The sequence below is a fragment of the Ovis canadensis genome, chromosome 19 (genome assembly GCF_042477335.2).
Source record: "Ovis canadensis isolate MfBH-ARS-UI-01 breed Bighorn chromosome 19, ARS-UI_OviCan_v2, whole genome shotgun sequence".
Lineage (NCBI taxonomy): Eukaryota > Metazoa > Chordata > Mammalia > Artiodactyla > Bovidae > Ovis > Ovis canadensis.
Window position 1 is genome coordinate 38,194,777 of NC_091263.1, and position 25,925 is coordinate 38,220,701.

The following is a 25,925-nucleotide window of genomic DNA, read 5'->3' on the forward strand; positions in this document are numbered from 1 at the left end:
GTGAAAACCCAAATGTCCAACAACTGATGAATGCACAAAATGGTATTATTTCCATACAGTGGCCTATTACTTGTCCATAAAAAAGAAATGAAGTACATGCTACAACATGGATGAACCTTGCTAACATCATGCTAAATGAAAAAAGTCACGAAGGCCACATTTTACAAAATTCCACTCAAATGAAATGTCCAGGATGGGCATTCATAGAAAGTAAATCAGTGGTTGTCAGGGGTGGGTGGAATGAGGAATGACTATTAATGAGAACAGGGATTCTTTTTAAGACAATGAAACGGCTTTGAAACTAGATGGTGGTAAAGGTTATACAAACTTTGTTGAATATGCTAAAAATTAAGTAAATCGTATATCTTAAACTGTTGAATTATATGATATGTGACATAAGTTAATAAAACTGTTACTAAAGAAAAGTGGTAATAAAAGTCAAAGGCAACACTTTAGTGAATATTGTTTAGAGACAAATAAAAAAGTATTCAATTCAGGGAAACAGACTATTTTAGAACAAAACAGTACCTCATAGGCTGGCAAAAGCCAAGGCATTTCTGTTTCTCTTATTCTTACACTGGCTGATTCATATATTCATTCAGTTTAATTTATTCCACAAGGACTTATTCAGCACCTATTTATTCATAAACGCCTATTCTCTAGGTGATAATATTTGAATACAGTAGGAGAAAGTAACTGTTGAATTAAAAGTAAGAAAATCCATTTGTTGACTCTCTCATACTAACTCGCCCTCATAAATTTGGCTACTTAAAAGATAGTCTATAAGATATAATTAAATTTTACAAAGTCAAGCTAATAGATTGCTCATATTATAACATTGAATTTGGGATGAGGGAGAAGGAAATGCTATGGAAAACAAACAAAAAATGTGAAACGCTAATGATATAGAACAATGCAAATATTTGGCAGCAGATTAACGCTGTACTTGTAATTAGTGTACACCCTAATACATATATCAGGAATAAATTACAGACCCGGTTAGCACAGAGTTTAATCTCTGGTAAAATATCTAACAGAATAATTTAATTCTTGGAAAAACACAGACATGCATACGTGGAGAGACACACACACACCTTTCATCATGTCTTTGAATTTATGATTTAACCTCTGAACTTTAAGGCAGTTGTTCTGTCCAGGGATCACATATTATAGCTATAAAGTAAAAAATAGCCAGGATGGTGCATAAAATACACGTGAGCTAGGAGCCAAGGGGCTTGTTCCGATTTAGAGCTCACTCAGTGAAAGGTGCGGAGTGGGAAGACAGTGGCATCAGCCCTTGACCGCACAGGGGCTTCTGCAATCAGAAATGTCATTACACGAATCATAACAATACGTGAGGGACCACAGTGAAACTGTTACAGACACAGGTCAGTCAGATACTTTTAACGTGGTAACAGCCGGTTTTGAGGACTCTAGCATGCCTGAGAAAGGTCAAACTCAGGGAAAATGACCTAGAAAAAAGAAGTCCAGAGAGAGGATCTAGGGGCCAAAAGAAAAAAAAAACAACTACTCAGAATCTTCAAATCCTTACTCTATGGAGAATGAGCCATTCCTGTCTATTTCAGAAAAGGCCTATATAAGGCTATTCCTGGAGAGAGGCAGAAATATGCTGGTGAAAAGAAAAGGCTGCTCTGAGCTTCTGTAGCTACATTTTTTCAGTATTTCATCAGATCATACTACATACAGATTAAAATCCCCTTTTATACTCCCCAGAGGAAAACACAAAGCATGACACAAAACTGGCCCTGATTATCCCACATTTAATCAAGGTTATCCCTCTCAATACTTTGCTTCCTGATTCAGCTGAGTTACAAAAGCACCTGACTTCAGTGTCACTCCTACGTGGTTTTAATTTTTTCTTGATAAATGTGGTCAGGAAAGAAAAGGTAAAGATCCTGGCATACACTGGTCACTAATTTCCTAGTATGGACATAATCAAGTTACCAAAAATTTGGTGGCTTACAATAACAGAAGCTTATTCTCTCTCATTCTGAAGGGTTTTAGCCTGAAACCAAGATGTGAGCTTCCATGGTAGCTCAGCTGGTAAAAGAATCCTCCTGCAATGCAGGAGACCCCGGTTTGATTCCTGGGTTAGGAAGATCCCCTGAAGAAGGGAATAGGCTACCCACTCTAGTATTCTTGGGCTTCCTGGGTGGCTCAGACAGTAAAGAACCTGCCTAACAATGTGGGAGACCTGAATTCGCTCCCTGGGTTGGGAAGATCCTCTGGAGGAGGGCATGGCAACTCACTCCAGTATTCTTGCCTGGAGAATCCTCATGGACAGAGGAGCCTGGCGGGCTACAGTCCATAGGGTCACAAAGAGCTGGGCACGACTGAGCAACTAAGCATCAGAAGGTATGGTCAGGCTGTGCTCACTGTGAAGGCTCTAGACGAGAATGGCCCCTGAGCCCTTCTAGCCTCTGACAGCGGTTGGCAGTCCTGTGTGCCCAGGCAGCTTCTCTCCAGTCTCTGCCTGATGATCACAGTGCCTTCTCTTGTGTCTTCTCTTTTGTCTCTCAAAAGGAACTTGCCATGGAATTTAAGGTGCAAATGCTTAATGCCGGATGATCTCCAGGTCCTTAATTTAAGTATGTCTGAAAAGGCCCATTTTCCAATTCGTTCCACAAACTGCATTCTCATTTTCATTCAGCGTTTGTTGCCTCTCAGTATAATGCAGTTTTTCAAAGTGTTTTCCATTTTAGCCAACAAAGTCTTCACACTGAAAGTTCTAGATGAATTATCTTTTGGTAAATTACCATTTCTTTTGCTATTATTTTTTTTTAATTTTTATTTTTACTTTATTTTACTTTACAATACTGTATTGGTTTTGCATACATTGACATGAATCCACCACAGGTGTACACAGGTTCCGAAACATGAACCCCCCTCCCACCTCCCACCCCATATCATCTCTCTGGATCATTCCCGAGCACGAGCCACAAGCATCCGGTATCCTGCATCAAACATAGACTGGCAATTCGTTTCTCACATGATATTACACGTTTCAATGCCATTCTCCCAAATCATCCCACCCTCTCCCTCTCCCTCTGAGTCCAAAAGAGACACATCTGTGTCTCTTTTGCTATCTCGCATACAGGGTCATCATTACCATCTTTCTAAATTCCATATATATGTGTCAGTATACTGTATTGGTGTTTTACTTTCTGGCTTACTTCACTCTGTATAACCGGCTCCAGTTTCATCCATCTCATTAGAACTGATTCAAATGTATTCTTTTTAATGGCTGAATAATACTCCATTGTGTATATGTACCACAGCTTTCTTATCCATTCATCTGCTGATGGACATCTAGGTTGTTTCCATGTCCTGGCTATTATAAACAGTGCTGCGATGAACATTGGGGTACACGTGTCTCTTTCAATTCTGGTTTCCTTGGTGTGTATGCCCAGCAGTGGGATTGCTGGGTCATAAGGCAGTTCTATTTGCAATTTTTTAAGGAATCTCCACACTGTTCTCCACAGTGGCTGTACTAGCTTGCATTCCCACCAACAATGCAAGAGGGTTCCCTTTTCTCCACACCCTCTCCAGTATTTATTGCTTGTAGACTTTTGGATCGCAGTCATTCTGACTGGTGTGAAGTGGTACCTCATTGTGGTCTTGATTTGCATTTCTCTAATACTGAGTGATGCTGAGCATCTTTTCATGTGTTTGTTAGCCATCCGTATGTCTTCTTTGGAGAAATGTCTATTTAGTTCTTTGGCCCATTTTTTGATTGGGTCGTTTATTTTTCTGGAATTGAGCTGCATAAGTTGCTTGTACATTTTTGAGATTAGTTGTTTGTCAGTTGCTTCATTTGCTATTATTTTCTCCTATTCAGAAGGCTGTCTTTTCACCTTGCTTATAGTTTCCTTTGTTGTGCAGAAGCTTTTCATTTTAATTAGATCCCATTTGTTTATTTTTGCTTTATTTCCAGTATTCTGGGTGGTGGATCATAGAGGATCCTGCTGTGATATATGTTGGAGAGTGTTTTGCCTATGTTCTCCTTTAGGAGTTTCATAGTTTCTGGTCTTACGTTTAGATCTTTAATCCATTTTGAATTTATTTTTGTGTGTGGTGTTAGAAAGTGATCTAGTTTCATTCTTTTACAAGTGGTTGCCCAGTTTTCCCAGCACCACTTGTTAAAGACATTGTCTTTAATCCATTGTATATTCTTGCCTCCTTTGTCAAAGATAAGGTGTCCATAAGTGTGTGGATGTATCTCTGGGCTTTCTATTTTGTTCCACTGATCTATATTTCTGTCTTTGTGCCAGTACCATACTATCTTGATGACTGTGGCTTTGTAGTAGAGCCTGAAGTCAGGCAAGTTGATTCCTCCAGTTCCATTCTTCTTTCTCAAGATTGCTTTGGCTATTTGAGTTTTTTTTGTATTTCCATACAAATCATGAAATTATTTGTTCTAGTTCTATGAAAAATACTGCTGGTAGCTTGATAGGGATGGCTTTGAATCTGTAGATTGCTTTGGGTAGTATACTCATTTTCACTATATTGATTCTTCTGATCCATGAACATGGTATATTTCTCCATCTATTAGTGTCCTCTTTGATGTCTTTCATCAGCGTTTTATAGTTTTCTATATATAGGTTTTAGTTTCTTTAGGTAGATATATTCCTAAGTATTTTATTCTTTTCGTTGCAATGGTGAATGGAATTGTTTCCTTAATTTCTTTTTCTACTTTCTCATTATTAGTGTATAGGAATGCAAGGGATTACTGCGTGTTGATTTTATATCCTGCAACTTTACTATATTCATTGATTAGCTCTAGTAATTTTCTGGTGGAGTCTTTAGGGTTTTCTATGTAGAGGATCATGTCATCTGCAAACAGTGAGAGTTTTACTTCTTTTCGAATTTGGATTCATTTTATTTCTTTTTCTGCTCTGATTGCTGTGGCCAAAACTCCCAGAACTATGTTGAATAGTAGTGGTGAAAGTGGGCACCCTTGTCTTGTTTCTGACTTTAGGGGAAATGCTTTCAATTTTTCACCATTGACGATAATGTTTGCTGTGGGTTTGTCATAGATAGCTTTTATTATGTTGAGGTATGTTCCTTCTATTCCTGCTTTCTGGAGAGTTTTTATCATAAATGGATGTTGAATTTTGTCAAAGGCCTTCTCTGCATCTATTGAGATAATCATATGGCTTTTATTTTCCAATTTGTTAATGTGGTGAATTACATTGATTGATTTGCGGATATTGAAAAATCCTTGCATCCCTGGGATAAAGCCCACTTGGTCATGGTGTATGATCTTTTTAATGTGTTGTTGGATTCTGATTGCTAGAATTTTGTTGAGGATTTTTGCATCTAGGTTCATCAGTGATATTGGCCTGTAGTTTTCTTTTTTTGTAGCATCTTTGTCAGGATTTGGTATTAGGGTGCTGGTGGCCTCATAGAGTGAGTTTGAAAGTTTACCTTCCTCTGCAATTTTCTGGAAGAGTTTGAGGAGGATAGGTGTTAGCTCTTTTCGAAATTTTTGGTAGAATTCCGCTGTGAAGCCGTCTGGACCTGGACTTTTGTTTGCTGGAAGATTTCTGATTACAGTTTCAATTTCCGTGCTTGTGATGGGTCTGTTAAGATTTTCTATTTCTTCCTGGTTCAGTTTTGGAAAGTTGTACTTTTCTAAGAATTTGTTCATTTCTTCCACGTTGTCCATTTTATTGGCATATAATTGCTGATAGTAGTCTCTTATGATCCTTTGTATTTCTGTGTTGTCTGTTGTGATCTCTCCATTTTCATTTCTAATTTTATTGATTTGAGTTTTCTCTCTTTGCTTCTTGATGAGTCTGGCTAATGGTTTGTCAATTTTATTTATCCTTTCAAAGAACCAGCTTTTGGCTTTGTTGATTTTTGCTATGGTCTCTTTTGTTTCTTTTGCATTTATTTCTGCCCTAATTTTTAAGATTTCTTTCCTTCTACTAACTCTGGGGTTCTCCATTTCTTCCTTTTCTAGTTGCTTTAGGTGTAGATTTAGGTTCTTTATTTGACTTTTTTCTTGTTTCTTGAGGTATCCCTGTATTGCTATGAACTTTCCTCTTAGCACTGCTTTTATAGTGTCCCACAGGTTTTGGGTTGTTGTGTTTTCATTTTCATTTGTTTCTATGCATATTTTGATTTATTTTTTGATTTCTTCTGTGATTTGTTGGTTATTCAGCAGCGTGTTGTTCAGCCTCCATATGTTGGAATTTTTAATAGTTTTTCTCCTGTAATTGAGATCTAATCTTAATGCATTATGGTCAGAAAAGATGCTTGGAATGATTTCAATTTTTTTTTTGAATTTATCAAGGTTAGATTTATGGCCCAGGATGTGATCTATCCTGGAGAAGGTTCCATGAGCACTTGAAAAAAAGGTGAAATTCATTATTTCGGGATGAAATATCCTATAGACATCAATTAGGTCTAATTGGTCTATTGTATCATTTAAAGTTTGTGTTTCTTTGTTAATTTTCTGTTTAGTTGATCTGTCCATAGGTGTGAGTGGGGTATTAAAGTCTCCCGCTATTATTGTGTTATTGTTAATTTCCCCTTTCATACTTGTTAGCATTTGTCTTACATATTGCGGTGCTCCTATGTTGTGTGCATATATATTTATAATTGTTATATCTTCTTCTTGGATTGATCCTTTGATCATTATGTAGTGGCCTTCTTTGTCTCTTTCCACAGCCTTTGTTTTAAAGTCTATTTTATCTGATATGAGTATTGCCACTCCTGCTTTCTTTTGGTCTCTATTTGTGTGATATATCTTTTTCCAGCCCTTCACTTTAAGTCTGTATGTGTCCCTTGTTTTGAGGTGGGTCTCTTGTAAGCAGCATATAGAGGGGTCTTATTTTTGTATCCATTCAGCCAGTCTTTGCCTTTTGGTTGGGGCATTCAACCCATTTATGTTTAAGGTAATTATTGATAAGTATGATCCCGTTGCCATTTACTTTATTGTTTTGGGTTCGGGTTTATACACCCTTTTTGTGTTTCCTGTCTAGAGAATATCCTTTAGCATTTGTTGGAGAGCTGGTTTGGTGGTGCTGAATTCTCTCAGCTTTTGCTTGTCTGTAAAGCTTTTGATTTCTCCTTCATATTTGAATGAGATCCTTGCTGGGTACAGTAATCTGGGCTGTAGGTTATTTTCTTTCATCACTTTAAGGATGTCTTGCCATTCTCTCCTGGCCTGAAGAGTTTCTATTGAAAGATCAGCTCTTATCCTTATGGGAATCCCCTTGTGTGTTATTTGTTGTCTTCCCCTTGCTGCTTTTAAAATTTTTCTTTGTGTTTGATCTTTGTTAATTTGATTAATATGTGTCTTGGGGTGTTTCGCCTTGTGTTTATCCTATTTGTAACTCTCTGTGTTTCTTGGACTTGGGTGATTATTTCCTTCCCCCCTTTTAGGGAAATTTTCAAGTATTATCTCCTCAAGGATTTTCTCACGGTCTTTCTTTTTGTCTTCTTCTTCTGGGATTCCTATAATTCGAATGTTGGAGCGTTTCATATTGTCCTAGAGGTCTCTGAGATTGTCCTCATTTCTTTTAATTCGTTTTTCTTTTTTCCTCTCTGATTCATTTATTTCTACCATTCTATCTTCTATTTCACTAATCCTATCTTCTGCCTCCGTTATTCTACTATTTGTTGCCTCCACAGTGTTTTTGATCTCATTTATTGCATTATTCATTATATATTGACTCTTTTTTATTTCTTCTAGGTCCTTGTTAAACCTTTCTTGCATCTTCTCAATCCTTGTCTCCAGGCTATTTATCTGTGATTCCATTTTGATTCCAAGATTTTGGGTCATTTTCACTATCAATATTCGGAATTCTTTCTCAGGTGGATTCCCTATCTCCTCCTCTTTGGTTTGGTTGGGTGGGCATTGCTCCTGTTCCTTTACCTGCTGAGCATTCCTCTGTCTCTTCATCTTGGTTATATTGCTGTGTTTGGGGTGGCCTTTCTATATTCTGGGAATTTGTGGGAGTTCTCTTTATTATGGAGCTTCCTCACTATGGGTGGGGTTGTATCAGTGACTTGTCAAGGTTTCTTGGTTAGGGAGGCTTGTGTTGGAGTTCTGGTGGGTGGAGCTGGATTTCTTCTCTCTGGAGTGCGATGGAGTGACCAGTAATGGGTTATGAGACATCAATGGTTTGGAGTAACTTTGAGCTGCCTGTATACTGAAGCTCAGGGGTGTGTTCCTGTGTTGCTGGAGAATTTGTGTGGTATGTCTTGCTCTGGAACTTGTTAGGCCTTGGGTGGTGCTTGGTTTCAGTGTAGGTATGGAGGCGTTTGATGAGCTCCTATTGCTTAATGTTCCCTGGATTCAGGAGTTCTCTGATGTTCTCAGGATCTGGACTTAAGCCTCCTGCTTCTGGCTTTCAGTTTTATTTTTACAGTAGCCTCAAGACTTCTCCATCTATACAGCACCAATGATAAAACATTTAGGTTAAAGATGAAAAGTTTCTCCACACTGAGGGACACCCAGAGAGGTTCACTGAGTTACATGGAGAAGAGAAGAGGGAGGGGGTAGTTAGAGGTGACTGGAATGAAATGAGGTGGGATCAAAAGAGGAGAGAGCAAGCTAGCCAGTAATCACTTCCTTATGTGCGCTCCACAGTCTGGACCGCTCAGAGGTATTCACGGAGTTATACAGGGAAGAGGAGAAGGAGGAAGTAAAAAGAGGTGGCCAGGAGGATAAGAGAGGGAATGAAAAGGAGAGAGACAGATCCAGCCAGTAACCAGTTCCTTAGGTGTTCTCCACAGTCTGGAACACATAGAGATTCAGAGTTGGGTAGAGAAGAGAAGGGGGAGGGAAGAGACAGAGGCCACCTGGTGGAGAAAAAGGCGAGTCCAAAGGAGGAGAGAGTGGTCAAGCCAGTAATCTCGCTCTCAGGTAAAATTGGGTAGTGAAGTTTGGGTTTTTAAATGTACAAAATTGACAACAAAAACCAAAAAGCAAAGATTAAAAATCTAGAGTAGAGGTTGGATTTTCAAAAATACAATATTAAAGAAAAGAAGAAGAAAAAGAAAAAAAAAAACAAGCCACAAGAATTATTAAAAAACAACAACAACAACCACACATAGACTATATATGGCATTTGCTTTAAAAAATAGGGTCTTTTTTTTGAAAAGTAATAGTAGGTTATAGAAACAAAAATTAAAGGAGAAATAGAGGACTTAACAATTCTAAAAAGTTAGAAAAAAAGAAAAAACAACCACTCAACAACATCAACAAACAACAACAACAACAAAAAAAAAAAAAAGAAAAAAAAGAATGATCATAAAAATAGTAAAGGTATTTCTGTGACTTTCTCTGGTGTTGTGGGCAGTGTGGGGTCACTTCCAAGGCGGTTCCCTCTGTTTAACTTCTTCTGTTTGCTGGTCTCTTCAGTGTCTGATTTCCGTCCTGACACAGGGGGGATGGTGGTGGACACTTTTTGTTTTTTTAGGCTCACTTGTTCAGTCGTGCTGTGGGGAGGGAGGGATGCTGCAAACAAATAACACTGTTATGTGCACGCAGTGTCTCAGCCCCCCTGGGCCTGCCCCTGCTCACAGCGCACAAACCACTCAGGCTCTACATTGCTCCGCCGGGAACCGTCTGAGGCCGGCCCTAGGCTGCGTGCACCTCCCCGGTCTAAGCCACTCAGGTTCAGCACTCAGGTAGCCCTCAGAGGCGCAGATTCGGTTGGGACTGCATTTTGTGCCCTTCCCAGGTCCAAGTAGCTCAGGTGTGTGGCGAGCGTGGTTGCTGCAACTTATCGCCTTTCCCGTCTCTGCTGCTCAGTTTTCTGGGTGTACCGCTGGCGCCCTTTGTGAGGCAGATGGTGACTGTCCAGCACTCCCAGAAGTCTTAGCAGAGAAGCCTGTTTGCAGTTTGTTAGGTAAAGTCTCTCTGGGGCTGCGATTGCCCCCTTCCAGCCCTTATGGCTCTGGCTGCCTGTCCCTGGCAGGGGATGGTCTGCAGCTGAATATTTCCATTCCGTCCTTTGTTCTGTGTGCGGTCCTGGCGGTGTCTTATGTTCGAGCTTTTCGCGTGGTAGCTATCCCACAGTCTGGGTTGCTAGCCCAAGTTAGTTCGTTTTGGTTACGTGTGGGGCGTTCCTGCCTGATTCTTAAGAAGCACTGCAGCCCGTGCCTCCCGCTCCTCCCTGCCCTGCCCCCACTTGCTAGTGGTGGATGCAGGCTTCTGCGCTGCTTTTCCACTGGGGGCTTGTAATCTGTTGGTTTTAATTATTTATTTATTTTTCCTTCCTGTTATGTTGCCATCTGTGCTTCCAAGGCTCGCCACAGACTCGGCAGGGAGAGTGTTTCCTGGTGTTTGGAAACCTCTCTTCTTTAGATTCCCTTCCCAGGATGGGATTCCCTTCCCGGGACGGAGCTCTCTCCCCACCTCCTTTGTCTCTTTTTTCGTCTTTTATATTTTTTCCTACCTGTTTTTAAAGACAATGATCTGCTTTTCTGGGTGCCTGATGTCCTGTGCCAGCAATCAGAAGTTGTTTTGTGGAGTTTGCTCAGCGTTGAAATGTTCTTTTGATGAATTTGTGAGGGAGAAAGGGGTCTCCCCATCCTATTCCTCTGCCATCTTAGGACTGCCTCATCTTTTGGTAAATTACCATTTTAAACCACTACAAGTGGTCAATTGGATTTTGAATTTGAATCTTAATCTGTCACATACAAACTCTTGGAAAAGAATGGGATACTATTCTTTATGTTGACACCTCCTCCCATTCAATTCTGTTTCTACTTTCAATTATCTGGCAACACCTAATTGATGATTGACCAAATATTCTTAGAATGCTTCTGAATTAAAAAAAAAAAAGAACTTTGTATTCATTGATTCACTCATGTACTACTCAAAGAAGGCAATGACAACCCACTCCAGTACTCTTGCCTGGAAAATCCCATGGACAGAGGAGCCTGGTAGGCTGCAGTCCATGGGGTCACTAAGAGTTTGACACGACTGAGTGACTTCACTTTCACTTTTCACTTTCATGCATTGGAGAAGGAAATGGCAACCCACTCCAGTGTTCTTTCCTGGAGAATCCCTGGGGTGGCGGAGCCTGGTGGGCTGCCATCTATGGGGTCGCACAGAGTCGGACACAACTGAAGCGACTTAGCAGCAGCAAGAGCATGTAGTACTCTTTGTCACCCAGACACCAAATTGGACTGAGTTATTGTGTATATAATAAACAAATTTGGTTAACTAGTATCTCTACGTTACTGAAGAGCTTCCCTGATAGCTCAGGGAAGAATCTGCCTGCAATGCAGGAGACCCCAGTTCTATTTCTGGGTCAGGAAGATCTCCTGGAGAAGAGAAAGGCTACCTACTCTGGTATTCTGGCCTGGAGAATTCCATGGACTCTATAGTCCATGGGGTCTCAAAGAGTTGCACACGACTGAGTGACTTTCACTTTCACTTGACTTGCATACATTACTGAGTATCATGGAAGAGGGAGAAAGCAAATGAGAGTAATGCTGTATACTTGTGAATTTCAATTATTTTTTATATCAAAATTCATAACTGCCTACATCACTAAGAATCAACAGCACACCCATGTACTGACTAGTTATAAAGTTTATTTTACGAAATTTTCAATAGACACGCACTGTCACCAGTAATGTCTCTTTAGTATTATAGTAGGTGGCAAACAATCTTAAAGGAAACCAACTCCGAATATTCAGTGGAAGGACTGATGCTGACGTTCCAGTACTTTGGCCACCTAATCTGAAGAGCTGACCCACTGGTAAAGACCATGATGCTGGGAAAGTTTGAGGGCAGGAGGAGACGGGTGCGACAGAGGATGAAATGGTTGGATGGCATCACTGACTTAATGGTATGAGTTTGAACAAACTCTGGGAGTTGGTGAAGGACAGGGAAGCCTGGTGTGCCTCAACCCATGGGGTTGCAGACAGTTGAACATGACTCAGTAACTGAACAATAAAGTGGCAGAAAGCACCTACTAAAAACAGTATTTCAGAAACTCAGCAAATTTTGGTTTGAATTCTTCTAACTACTCAAATGAGAAAATGTCATTTTTTTAAAATGGAGAATAAAAGCCCTTCATTGATATATGTTAGCAGCTTTGCCATGCAAATATTTCTTAGTTAAGATTTAATTGACCTAAATATTTACAAATTATTTATCCAGTCATCCATCAACATTTTATTGCTCAGAACAAAAGTTTGCCTATTTAAGCATCCTTTCTAATTAAAAAATCAGTCAAGTCAGTCCTGGGTTTGGCCATCCATCAAAACCCCAGTTATTGTTCTGATTGCATATTTCATTCTTTGGCTATGAAAGATAAACTAATTATTGGATATTAAAAGCAATGAACATTTGAAATTTACTGTGAATACACAATGATCAAGGCTCAAAAACCATGTTGCCAAAAGCCTCAGTCAAGTACAGTACAACACTCTAATTTTAACACATTAATCTTTATTACCATCATTGCCACAATTGTCAGATGGTACTCAAGGAAAACTCAGACAAGGCTCACTATAGTCCCCACAAGAAGAGTCTTTTTCAGTGATGCTTTCTGATCATCTACTGCTCATCAGTGTGATCTTTTCACCATAAAAAGCATTGACTGCCACATAACTGATAAGTTAACTGAAATTAATCTCAGAATGGATTGCTTTATTGATGTATCTTATACATATATAGAGAGAGGTCATAAAAGTAGAACATGGGGTGTTTTTTGCACCTAAGAGTCTCTTTCATATATTATCTTCATCCTTCCTTTTTTCTTTCCTTCCCTCTTTTATTTCCTTCCCCATAATACAAGCTCAGGAGGTAGATAGGCAGGGTTTGAATAGTGTACCAACCTAGTGTCTTTTCCTACTTCATGTAAGGTACCAACAGAGTTCAGTATATCCATCGCTTCCTTCAAAAGAACACCACCTTGCCATGGCCAGGACAGCAGGCAGGGGACTGACTTGCTGAGTGACTTAATTTTACCATCAGCAATTTGGAGGTACTTATGTATGAATTATAGTCATCCCCAGCAGGAGATGATGAGTAATATAAGTCTTTTGTTCTGAAGATCCAAACTGTTGTAAAATAGCTGAACTTCTTCCAGGAACCAAGGCCCCAAACAATGTTTATGAAGCAATCAGTCTGACAGGCTAAAGTCTGGAGTTATTGGATTAGTCTCTTGGAAGCTCTTCATAATAATCTACATTTAAAGTACATCTCTTTCTCATGTCGGGGAGGAATAATATGGGAGTAAAAGAAAAAAATTTATGATAATATGTCATTTACTGCTTGGGGATGTAAAGTTTGCCAACCCACACTTATTTATCATAAAACATCAATATTCAGAATGTTTTACAACCTAGCAATAAATTGGAAATTTACATATTAACTTTTAGAGAAGAAATATTGTTATTAATTATTCTCATTATGGAACCTGAAACCAATTATATTAAAATTAGAGTCACAAATATATGCATAATTGTGGTATACACATTATGGTTTTAGATATTAATGGTAAATCAACATTATGACAACATCAAGGAAGCCTATAATTAAAAAACTAAAAACAAACAAAATAATAATGAAGTCTATGAAAGGTTGTAAACATATTTAGAAATCAAGTTTGTGTTTACAAAAGAAACATTTTACTAACCACTCACATCTATAGTTTCAACATGAATTCCATGAGAAACAGTAGTTTTAGCTGTCATAGGGGAACTACACCTGTTATCTGCCCAAAAGTAAGGTGGCCAGATTCTGATGCTGGGTCCTCTCCCTCTCACTGCACCCTTGGTTAAAGTTAGCTCATTTCACTAATCTACAGATTCTTAATCTATGAGATAAAATTAATGCCTATACTTCTTCAGGTTATGTTGAAAACTAAATGGATGCTACCAAAGTGGTTAGCATAATCTCTGACGTGGAGTAATTAAATCGTAATAAAAATAATAACAGCTAACATTTATTAATGTGTGCTAGACAATAATCTAGGAGTATTTTGTTGTTATTCCCATCGCCTAGTCATGTCTGACTCTTTGCAACCCCATGAACTGCAGGACACTAGGCTTTCCTGTTTCTCACCATCTCCTGAAATTTGCCCAAGTTCAGGCTATTGCTTCCAGCCATTTCATCCTCTGACGCTCTCTTCTCTTTCTGCCCTCAATCTTTCCCAGCATCAAGGACTTCTCCAATGAGTTGGCTGTTTGCATCAGATGACCAAAATACTGGAGCTTAAGCTTCAGCATCAGTCCTTCCAAAGAGTATTCAGGGCTGATTTCCCTTACGATTGACTGGTTTGATCTTGCAGTCCAAGGGACTCTCAAGAGATTTCTCCAGGACCACAGTTTGAAGGCATCAATTCTTTAGCGCTCTGCCTTCTATATGGTCCAGCTTTCACAATCTTACATGACCACTGGGAAGACCATAGTCTTGACTATACAGACCTTTGTCAGCAAAGTAATCTCTCTGCTTTTCAACATACTGTCTAGGTTTGTCATAGCTTTCCTGCCAAGAAGCAATCGTCTTCTGAATTCATGTCTGCAGTGATTTTTAGAGCTCAAGAAGAGGAAATCTGTCACTACGTCCACCTTTTCCCCTTCTATCTGCCATGAAGTAATGGGGCTGAATGCCATGATCTTACTCCATTTTATGGATAAAGAAACTGAGGCAGAGAGAAGGACGCTGTCCCAGGTCACAGGGTTATAGAATAAACAATTTCAACCAAGGTACTCTGACATCAGGACTTGTGTTCTTATCTCATATACCTAACCTCTTAATAAAGGTTAGTTGTTATTCTTATTTTTAAAAGACAGAAAAGAAGTGGAAAATAGGGGAAAGAGAAGAAAAGACAGATGAAAAACATAGAGGCAGCTATTTCATCATTTTTTCATGTTAGGAATCGTTCTGTGCTTTTACTAGGAATTATTCTCATGCCTTAAACTTTAATCTTCATAACAATCCTAAAAAAGAAGTATTGGATGAGAAGTCTCAGTTCAAGCAGCAGTATAAAACACACAAAGTGGAAGGGGGCAATGGACAACATTGCACTCTATTTAAACTTAGGCAAGAGTATCTCAGTTTCTCAAGCCGACATCCACAAGTTTTAAAATAGTGACTTGGATATTTTGTAAGCCTGTAAGTGTGTATTACTTTTAAAATCCATATCTATATGTCAGAGAACAAAATTGCCCTGTTGACTAACTGTGCAAGGTGATTCTCAAGCAGATTTGGGCTGGTATGGTGGTGCTAGTGGTAAAGAACCCACCTGGCAATGCAGGAGACATAAGAGATGTGGGTTTGATCCCTGAGCTGGGAAGATCCCCTGGAAGTGATTGTGGCAACCCACTCCAGTATTCTTGCCCGAAGAATCCCCATGGACAGAGGAGCCTGGTGGGCTACAGCCCATAGGGTTGCAAACAGTTGGGCATTACTCATGCCACTGAACACATATGCACACTTGGTTGCGAAGTGGGTGGTGAGGATGGTGGAGCTGGAGCACTTCATTCTATATAGATACAGCCCCTGAAAAAATCCCCACCATGAAGCCGTGAAAAATAATAAACTGAAATTCCTTCCAGTCCTGGCCTGATCTTCTGATTCAGTTGCCTACCTAAGAATTAAAGAACAACCAACTTGCTTTTCCCCTTGCAGGGTGGAGAGCTGAAAGGAAGTTGCTAAACACTTTACTGAAATGATGCATAATCTCAGGCCAGGTTTTGAGGATACAAATCAACTTCAGTGGCGTTTTTGATGTGCTCAGTGCATGAACTTTTTTATTAGGCTAAGGCCTCCTGACCCCAAATATCCTTATCTGGAATTAGGATACTAACTGTCTTCTACACAAGCTCAAGGTAGAAATATTTGCATCCATCTCCAAAGCACTACCAAAGGAGCATCAGAAAGTCCTTGAACAGAGTGGTTCAACTCATGTCCCACACATGGCCTGATGACTTTAACAGCCAATCCTTATAACTTATTCATTTATTCAACAGTTATTATTGCAAGTTTACTAAATGCCAGGTGCTGGATAGACCCTGGTAAACTAATCGATAAAGTTTGCTAGCCCAAGGTGAAACACAAGGACTAGATGGTGGAAAGGGCATTGGTAGTCTGCCATTAGAAACAGGCTCAGTGACAGATAGAGAAGTGGCTGCCCCTGGCTTAATATTGCAGAGGATGGAAAACAAAATGTCCTCCAAGTTACATTACAACACTCTATGCTCATGAAAATGTCCACACCTCGTCAATTGTGCTGTGCCTGTTTAATCAAGGAATGATTTCTGTCCTGAAGATATTGAACTAAGAAAAGTGGAGGTCCTGAGAGGCATCACCTCCATTGACTATAATTTTTGCTTATGTGAATTAATTTATTTTTTAAATGCTGAATACAAGAGATTACCAAATTCTGTCTATGAAAGCAGCATGATAATATTTTAAAAATAAACCATAATGATATCAACCTTATAAGAGTGTCATACAGATAAAATTATAGAAGGTATATAAATGAGATTTGAAGGTAGAACATATTAGATAAAGATGAAGAGTTTTTTTCCCTTATAAATCAAAGTGAATCTAAAGCAGACACAGGACAAGGTGCCCCAGATTAGGAACTAAACCTGCTGTTCTTTGGCTTATACTTATTAATTATGTAAATAACAGTAATGTAGTTATTTCTATACTTAATTTTTTTTTAAAGATACAAGTCAGGAAAACATTAAGGTCCATTTCAGCCATAAAATCATTTAATTAAAACTGAAGAAATAGTCTCACTTGTGTATTACTGTGCAGTAAGTATGATCAAAAGAAAATATTTTTCTTCCCTCAATGATTATGAAAATGCTTGTGGAGAAAGCAAACATTCAGTAACATTCAAAAGATGTGATTGTCATACTTTACCTCATGTCACTTAAAAATAGATATTTTATTCTAAACAATTAAAAAGAATTTTTGAAGAGAGTCAATGTCTTAATTTTTTTATAATTTAAAAAGGATAGAAAAGAAAGATCTACAAACTACATTAATAATCAAGGTGACAGACTCTAGAAAGTGACTACAAGAGAAAGGGTGCAAGTTTACAAAAAATATGTATCATCCCCCAAATAAATTTATACATATATTTTCTTTGTGGTATCATTGAACAGGTAATTGATAAAGGAGTTCCTTTATTCCCATATATAAATCATTCTAGACTCTGGAGATACAGAGGGGTCATGGAGAATCCCAGGAACAGGGGAGCCTGGTGGGCTGCCGTCTATGGGGTCACGCAGAGTCAGACACGACTGAAGTGACTTAGCAGCAGCAGCAGCACAACTTAGATTATATTAAGGGAGTCGAATGGAGAGAAAAAAGAAATACACAAAATTGTTTCGTGTCATGGTAAGTCCTAATGATTGAAAAAGATGCTGTTATGTAGAAAAGTAGAGGGCTACAAGAAGACAGGCAGAGGACAGGAGAAGAAATGCTGCTGCTGCTGCTACTGCTAAGTCGCTTCAGTCGTGTCCGACTCTGTGCGACCCCAGAGAAGGCAGCCCACCAAGCTCCCCCGTCCCTGGGATTCTCCAGGCAAGAACACTGGAGTGGGTTGCCATTTCCTTCTCCAATGCGTGCAAGTGAAAATTGAAAGTGAAGTTGCTCAGTCATGTCCGACTCTGTGCGACCCCATGGACTGCAGCCCACCAGGCTCCTCCATCCATAGGATTTTCTGGGCAAGAGTGCTGGAGCGGGATGCCATTGCCTTTTCTGGAAGAAATGCTAGGAACTGCTTTTTCAGAGACCGTGTCTAGGTTAAACATGCTGCTACTGCTGCTTCTGAGTCGCTTCAGTCGTGTCCGACTCTGTGCGACCCCATAGATGGCAGCCCACCAGGCTCCCCCATCCCTGGGATTCTCCAGGCAAGAACACTGGAGTGGGTGCCATTTCCTTCTCCAATGCATGAAAATGAAAAGTGAAAGTGAAGTCGCTCAGTCGTGTCTGACTCTTAGCGACTCCATGGACTGCAGCCTACCAGGCTCCTCCGTGCATGGGGTTTTCCAGGCAAGAGTACTGGAGTGGGTTGCTATTTCTTTCGCCAATGCATGAAAGTGAAAAGTGAAAGTGAAGTCGCTTAGTCATGTCCAACTCTTAGCGACCCCATGGACTGCAGCCTACCAGGCTCCTCTGTCCATGGGATTTTCCATGCAAGAGTACTGGAGTAGATTAGACATGCGTGCGTGCTAAATTGCTTCAGTCCTGCCCGACTCTTTTGCAGCCCCATGGACTGTAGTTTGCTATGATCCTCTGTCCACGGGATTCTCCAGGCAAGAATACTGGAGTAGGTTGCCATGCCCTCCTCCAGGGGATCTTCTCAACCCAGGAGTCAAATCTGCATTTTCTGCACCAGCAGGCGGGTTCTTTACTACCAGCGTCACCTGGGAGGCCCAGGTGAGACATGGTGCTATGGAAAATTTCTCTTGGGAGGTCATATCTCATTTGAGAACAGAAAATCATAGGAAGTGAGCATGTGAAGGATCCGGAGAAAAGCAAATAAGGCAGGGAGAGTGAAAATATCAAGGCCCTGGTGCAAAAGACCATTTGTCATCTTCAAGAAATGAAAATGAGACTATGGTAATGAATTTGAGATTTATTCTAAGTGCAGTACAAGGTATAATGCAGGAAAGTGGAATGATCTCATTTACATGTTTAAAAGATTACTCTGGCTGTTTTATGATAAATGGTTAGGGAAAAGCTAGAGAAGATGCACAGAGAGCAGGTATAAGCGGATGTGTAGAAACAGTACATCTTGATTTCCACCAGGCAAAGGTCCTCATCACTCTAAGAACAAGTAGGAGAAACGGGTACAAGTGTAGCATGTTCAGGTAAATCCGTAGCTAACTGAACAAGAGTATGTGAAGGATATTGATTTATAAATTTAATCTCATTTTAGTGGACATTCTCTACTGGCAGGCTGCCCTGTCCAGGTCAACATTTTTTATCAATTATTTGAATGGACACACGCTTATCACATTTTCTGCTACACTGAACGAGAAGGATAATCAATACGCCAGATTTTTTAAAAACAGATTTAAAACTATTTCAACTGTGATGGAACAAAGGGTCACTACTCAGAAGGTGAATATAATAGAAGTAAATATAATATTCTGAATTTAGGTAATAAAATAACATGATTGGGGAGCTCTGGATTAGTAGCCATTCATGAAAAATCAATCCTCTGAAATAAAGTTGAAATATGAGATTGGAACTTTAAAAACAAAAACAAAACCAGTGAGTATCATTATCAGTCCCATTCGCCAAAAGAGACACTAATTTCATAGGATACTACTGTTTCCACTGTCCTCTGCAAAGGTCAAGATACATGCATAGAATTAAGTACATTTCTAAAGGGTCACTGCTTGATATATAATTGAGTGTAATTGTGTTGTGAAGAAATTGGTTGTGGATTAACTACCTAGAGAAGAAAATAAATATGGGACAGGGAGTATGACCATATTTTCAGATTTGAATCCTAACCAAAATGATAAAGTACCAGAAATTAAGATGAGAGATTTAAATACCTACTTCAATTTCAAGGAAGAGATATTTGAACTTGTTTTTGTGTTTTTGCACAACTAGAGCAACTACAGTTCAGGATGCTTTGTAATGAACAGAGAAGTTCTCTGTCTTCAGAATTTTTCAAACTGAATGATTACCAACCAAGGATTCTGAGGGTTGTAGAATATTAGGCATGAAGAGTGGGGAAAGCAGGGTAGATGCCAAACTCAGGCCACTCAAATGCAAAATGAGTGAGAGAGCTTTTACTTTGGCTGAGCTGTCCTATTTAAACGTGCATCGACTCTTTATGGCCCCATGGACTGTAGCCCACTAGGCTCCTCTGTCCATGGAATTTTTTAGGCAAGGATACTGAAATGGGTTGCTATTTTCTCTTCCAGGGGATCTTTTCCATCCAGGGACGGAATCCACAGCTCTTGTGTGTCCTGCATTGGCAGGTGGATTCTTTACTACTGTGCCACCTGGGAAGCCCCTGTTTAAATGACTGTAGCTGAATAAGAGATTCTGTCTTTCCAATATTTTTGGTAGTAGAAATGTATGGACTTTTACAACAGGAGAGTCTTGAGAGTTAGTAATTTATGTTTTAATTGTCATAAATTAGAAAAATGAAAAGTTGCTCCTGGTATGTTAATCTCTTTTCTGGTGCTATTATTGTTACTGTTTTTTAAAATTTCCTACACTATGAAATCCAAAAATAAAAGAAATTTAATACGGAGGTTTCCCTACTTTAGGAGTTTATGATCATTTTCTAAAATGAATCCAAGAAAATCTCCTTGTTAAAAATAAATATAGATATTAGATTTGTGTTAAACCAAGAGAAATAAACACTTTGGTTCTATACCACTCAATCAGATATATCCTCCTTTTTTTTTCTGCACACCTTAGATTGTTTGGAAGACTACCTCAGAAGAAATTAAAAAAATAAAATAATCCTGGAGTTCCATATATACCTAATACTTAGAAAACTATTTCTCAATTAATAAAAATGCCACCAAATGGCAATAATAGATTAAGCACTGGGTATTAGGTATATTTGGTGTTGAGTTTCCCAAGATTTTATTAATGAGACTATTTTACAGTGTTACTGCCAACAGATTTTGTAATTAGGAAACCTTTGACATTAATGCACTGCTATATGAGTTGGGATTTTACACAAGGAAACATGTAATCATATGCAAATACATAAATGCTGTAAAATACAGCTGAACAGCCATCCTCTAAGGCATCTCTTTTAAATGTGTACTGACTGCTCCTGCACGTGGATTTTACTTTCAACTTGCTATTTCTAAATTCCACTATTTTCCATATGCTCACAAACTTTTATTAGGCGGTGGTCTTAAGAGATGGCAAATTCATTTTTGAATGTTCTAAACCAGAAATGGAAAAGGTAAAGCTTTGATTGTCTCTACTTTTTGTTTATGTAATGGCTTTCAAAATGTCCCTTTTCTTTCAAAGAAGAAAAAGAACTAGAGAATTACAGGATTAATACACTATCAAGGTTTTCTCTTTTCCAGCTGTGAGCTTTATGGCTAAATCATTTCGTACATTGATTATTAAGTTACTGGCAGTTCCATTGCTTGCTTATACACACTCTCCTTAAAATGTGTGTGTGTATAACCTGTTGTATATGTAAACTTTATGTGTATAAATTTGAGTGTATGTGAATTTATGTGTATAGAGCATAATATAACCAAGTTATCATAGAGTCAAACTATCTCAACCCTCTTAAGTTCAGAAGAATACATCTTCCCATTCAGATTTACAATTTATCCTACAAAAAAGATATTTTGCAAATATTATGAAAGGTAAAGAAGACCAATATGATAAATTGAAATCTCTTTGATCTTTAAGATAAACTGCTTTAAAGGTTGATTGGTACAATGGCACAAAAATTCAAAGTCACATTTGCAATATGATATAATTGCTACTTACAAGCAAACTGAAGCTTTGCTTCTCTGCTAACAATTGTTCCAAACGAGTTTGTTGCTATGCACTGGTACATTCCAGCATCTTGGGTTTTATTGGGGTTACTGATCAACAAGCTGCCTTCAACAACACTGTAGCGGAAATCCATACCAATGTCAACATCTGTTCCATTTAACTTCCACCTATAGTATAAAAATGCCAGTGGATAAAGTTTTGTAATATTAAACAATATTTCTGAATTGTCTAAAATATATATAAAAAAGCTACAAATAGCATGAAATATCATCTGTGACTTTTTTTTTTAACCATGGTAAAAAAAAAATTAGAAAAGCTCTACATAGAAATGGTGTCAACGCAAACGTTTATGACATGAGCACATCCTTTTTAGGTAAACTGATATTAAAATTTTAACACCTGTTTTTATGACTATTTGCAGTGCTACAGACACTCCACTCCTTTTTTTCTTTTTTGGAAATTTTCTGTAGCATCTTGTATAAGCATCTTCAAATAGCACTCCTCAGTAAAAGTTCTTTTTCTGGTTTGCAGTCATTCTTTAATAGGTCTATAGAGATAACAGAATACCCCACTTTCGGGTAGTTGGCTGAGTATTTGATGAAATTGCAGCAGATTTGCTTTGACTTGGTCCTTAATATGACTGAAATGGCTGACTACAAAGCAGAGGAATTCTATTGATTTAGAGCTGTCTTAGGAACCAAACTAGCCTTAACCGTGTATCACTTTGAAGATCTCCTTAGCTACTGGCACTCAAACATCAATCAACCAGCCCAATAAACTGTAGATCAGGCCATTAGGTAACAGACGCAAAGAGGGTTTTCTTGTTTGTTTACTCAGATCATCTAAATCTGTGTACACAGTCTGGCCCAATAAATTAGTTTTAGTAGGACTCACACATTTAAACAGCAAAACTTTAGTAACAAAATCTACTTTTTGTTTCCTTTCTTTTTTACTAAACAGCCAATAACATTCCAGAGAGCTTATTTTAACCAAAGGGCCTTTCAGTAAGTTGTTTTAATATGTACAAACTTTCAAACGAATATGATACAATGACTGTCTTGTTTTTTCCCTCTTCCTTCCCCACTATACTACATAAAATATTGGCTTGACCAGAAAGTTCATTTGGGTTTTCTCATAACATCTTACAGAAGAGCCCAAATGAACTTTTCGGTTAAACCCAAATCAGGTAACGAAAACAGCATAGTCAGAGTATCTGAATTATCATCAACAGTTTCCTAGGAGCATTCACCCTAGGGGACTAAAAATAAAGCAAGACTAGAGCACAAAGAAAATTGATCAGAAGCAACAACAGGATTAAAGAGTGAGAATCAGTCATTTTATTTCCTTCAAACCAACAAATTAAAAACACAATATTTAAATGCATGCATATACATACTCTTACGTATCAAGTACTCTTGCCTGGAGACTCCCATGGAGGGAGGAGCCTGGTAGGCTACAGTCTGTGGGGTCGCAAAGAGTCAGACATGACTGAGCGACTTCACTTTTCACTTTCACTATATACATATATACTCACTGTGCACCCTCTTATAACATTCTGGGGCACTCGGGCTGGTATGCATTGTGTAAAAGGATTTAAATGAAAAAATGAAAGGTCACTTTCAGATTTTGGATACTGGTTATCAACAAAAACACGTTAGGGTGAGTGCTTTTTTTCCACAAAGGTGTCTCTCACACTGCAATCTTAAACCACACGTTTTCTAATGAAGTCTTCCTCAGTATCCTTGGTCAAGATAAATCACAGCTCCCCCCAGCCTCCTACGGAATTCTCCTTACTTGTTTAGGCGGGCATTCTGCCTTCACTTCAGATAGTTTGTCTGTATCAAGTCCTGTCAGTCACTTAGAACTTGACACTCAAAGTTCTCAATCAATGCTGTGGCATTTCACTAAATATTTTACTTCTTGGCTGGATATTTTAGCTGTGTGCGTACACAACTTATGAAGCATCCTAGCCTACCACAGCATCAGTTCAGTTCAGTCGCTCAGTCGTGTCCGACTCTCTGCAACCCCATGAATCGCAGCACGCCAGGCCTCCCTGTCCATCACCAACTCCCGGAGTTCACTCAGACTCGCGTCCATCGAGTCAGTGATGCCATCCAGCCATCTCATCCCCTGTCGTCCCCTTCTCCTCCTGCCCCTAATCCTTCCCAGGTGTATGTTTGTTCATGTCTGTGTCTTTGAAAAGTGAAAATATAGAAACGGGCTGGGGAAGGTGGACCTGATCGAGAAATGGAACATAACTCTTTGTGTGTTTGTTTATAAGAAGATGGGTATTAGAAATTGAAACTGTTCTTAAGCTTGACAGTAATTCTGTGTTCTGACACAGACAAGAAAGTAATAAGCAATAAAAAGAGAACAGCCAGGTTATATCCTAGCAGGTCTATATGCTCATGAATCTCCAGAGCTGCCTGCCTGCCCTAGATATTTTTTGAGTCAGCTGGTCACATCTCTATCATAACTCTCACTTCAAATGATAGTGGAGCAATTTAACATGACAAATCTAAAAGCTCAAAGAGGAAATTGCAAAATAATGTGAGCCACAAGCAGAGTATGGAACTCGGGAATGAGACCACGTGAGTCTTTTTAGAAAAGTCTTTGTAGGGAGAATGAGAACACCTCTGCGGGTCTGTCTACACATGTCATCTCAACTTAAATGTTCCGTAGAAAGTCCATTAATCTCCTTTATTACCTGCTTTTACGTACAACGCATTATTTAGAAAATAAAGCACTTGCTGTGAAATGCAGCTGAGTCTCCTTTACAAAGCCCTATACCAAGTTTTATTGCAATGCAGTCACTATTCATTCCAGTTGAATGGGGACTGCACTGAATTCCTTATCTTATTCCATACTGAAACAGTCTTGAAAAATTCACAATTTATTTTCAGTGTTTGAGGAGTCTTTTAAGAACTGGTCATAGAGAGGTATACTTATTTGGCACACAGAGATTTTCCCAAGGGCCAAGACAAATGGGTGAGTCTCATAAGCTGATTTCTGCATCACTTGGGGCAACACAACGCCACCCTCTTCAGAGGAGGGTCTGTGCACAACCAAACATTGTGAAACTCTGGAAGGTACCATTTTCAGATCTTAGTGGGAAGCTATCTATGGGATGTACTGTAGCAAAACATCCCCTTTTCTTTGTTCACTATTTCAAACTGGCAGCTAAGAAGGGGAAGGACCTTTCTGACCTGGAATCTGTAGTCTGCAAACCAAGCTGAATACTAACTTCACAGTCAAAGTACTTCCATCAAGTACTTGACCATCCTTTCTGACAGGAAAGGAAGGCTGAGAGCCATAGGTAATGTCACATTTCCTCAGGGAACTTTAATACAAGGCAAGTGTGCACAAGTCAAAACTTCCTAAGTTTTTCTGGGTCTGAGTCAATCCTTTCAAAATTGAAGGGCAGGAAACTGAAAAGATAAGGCTCTGTTTAGGGAATAAACACAAAGAAGAGGGGCCAATCAGGGTGCTTGAGGGAAAAGCCTAATGGCGAAGACCCCCATGGAAAAATCACCTTGAATTTCTCCCCCTCAAAGTCAGCCTGAGCCCAGAAAAAGTTCAGCAAGAAAGATGTTGAAAATATCTGATCTCTCCATTCTTTCTCTTGCTCTTTGCTTCAACAAAAGGGAGTTTTTTAGCTCCTAGGTACCAATGAGCTATTATTTCATGAGAAACTGCTGAAAGTATAATAAAGGAAAAGAAAGTACACTGTAACCAATTCCTAGTGCATGTGATTAAAAGTTTTCTTCTCAGTGTTTCCCAGCAATCTTTAAAAACATAATAGGTTTCTGTTCCTCTGCTTGTTTTAAATAACAAAGCAAGCCCCTATATCTAGAAACACAATGTTACAAAGGCAGAGTTAATTAAAGGTCACACTTTGGGGAGAAACAAAGCAGCAACTTGCCAAATTCTGCTGCAAATTTTCTTTTCATTTATTGCTCACATTTGAACTTACGCTTGGTGATGTACTAAAAACTGGGGGCCATTATATCATCATTTATGCGTGTAGGAACCTTTTCCTCTTGCATTTATTTATTTATGTATTTTTACTACATTAAGCATTAAAAAAATATTTGATATAGCTTTGAATTCAACTTAATATAGGGAGAATAACTACATATTCTGATGTGTCCAGGGCAGTTTTGGGTATAAACTTATTGTCCTAGAAAATTATTAACAGTGGCCTTTTGCTCTCATAAGTGTCCTGGTTTGGATGATAAATACATGTTCATCCTAATTATATGGTCTATTGGAGAGGATAGTTTTTTCTTTCTACAATATACTTTCTTTTTCCATCCCTATGACAAAAGATGATTAGCCCTAAATTCAGTTAAGTATATCCTTTTCTGGGAAGCTTTTATTGACATGCTCCCTCTCTTTCCTGAAGCAGACCTTCTTTCCTCACGATACCCTAGAACCTGGACATCTTTTCCTCACA

The 25,925-nt window shown here is 38.9% G+C and overlaps 1 protein-coding gene across 3 annotated transcripts in view; it reads right to left on the reverse strand.

The window, feature by feature from the left end:
• The window catches only part of CNTN4 (contactin 4), a 1,043,858-nt gene that overhangs the window by 333,719 nt on the left and 684,214 nt on the right, over positions 1-25,925 (reverse strand). For all 3 annotated transcript variants that reach the window (XM_069561830.1, XM_069561832.1, XM_069561831.1), the window contains one exon: positions 21,461-21,636. In XM_069561830.1, coding sequence (XP_069417931.1) covers positions 21,461-21,636 — 176 coding nt within the window. The remainder of the gene's footprint in view (positions 1-21,460; positions 21,637-25,925) is intronic.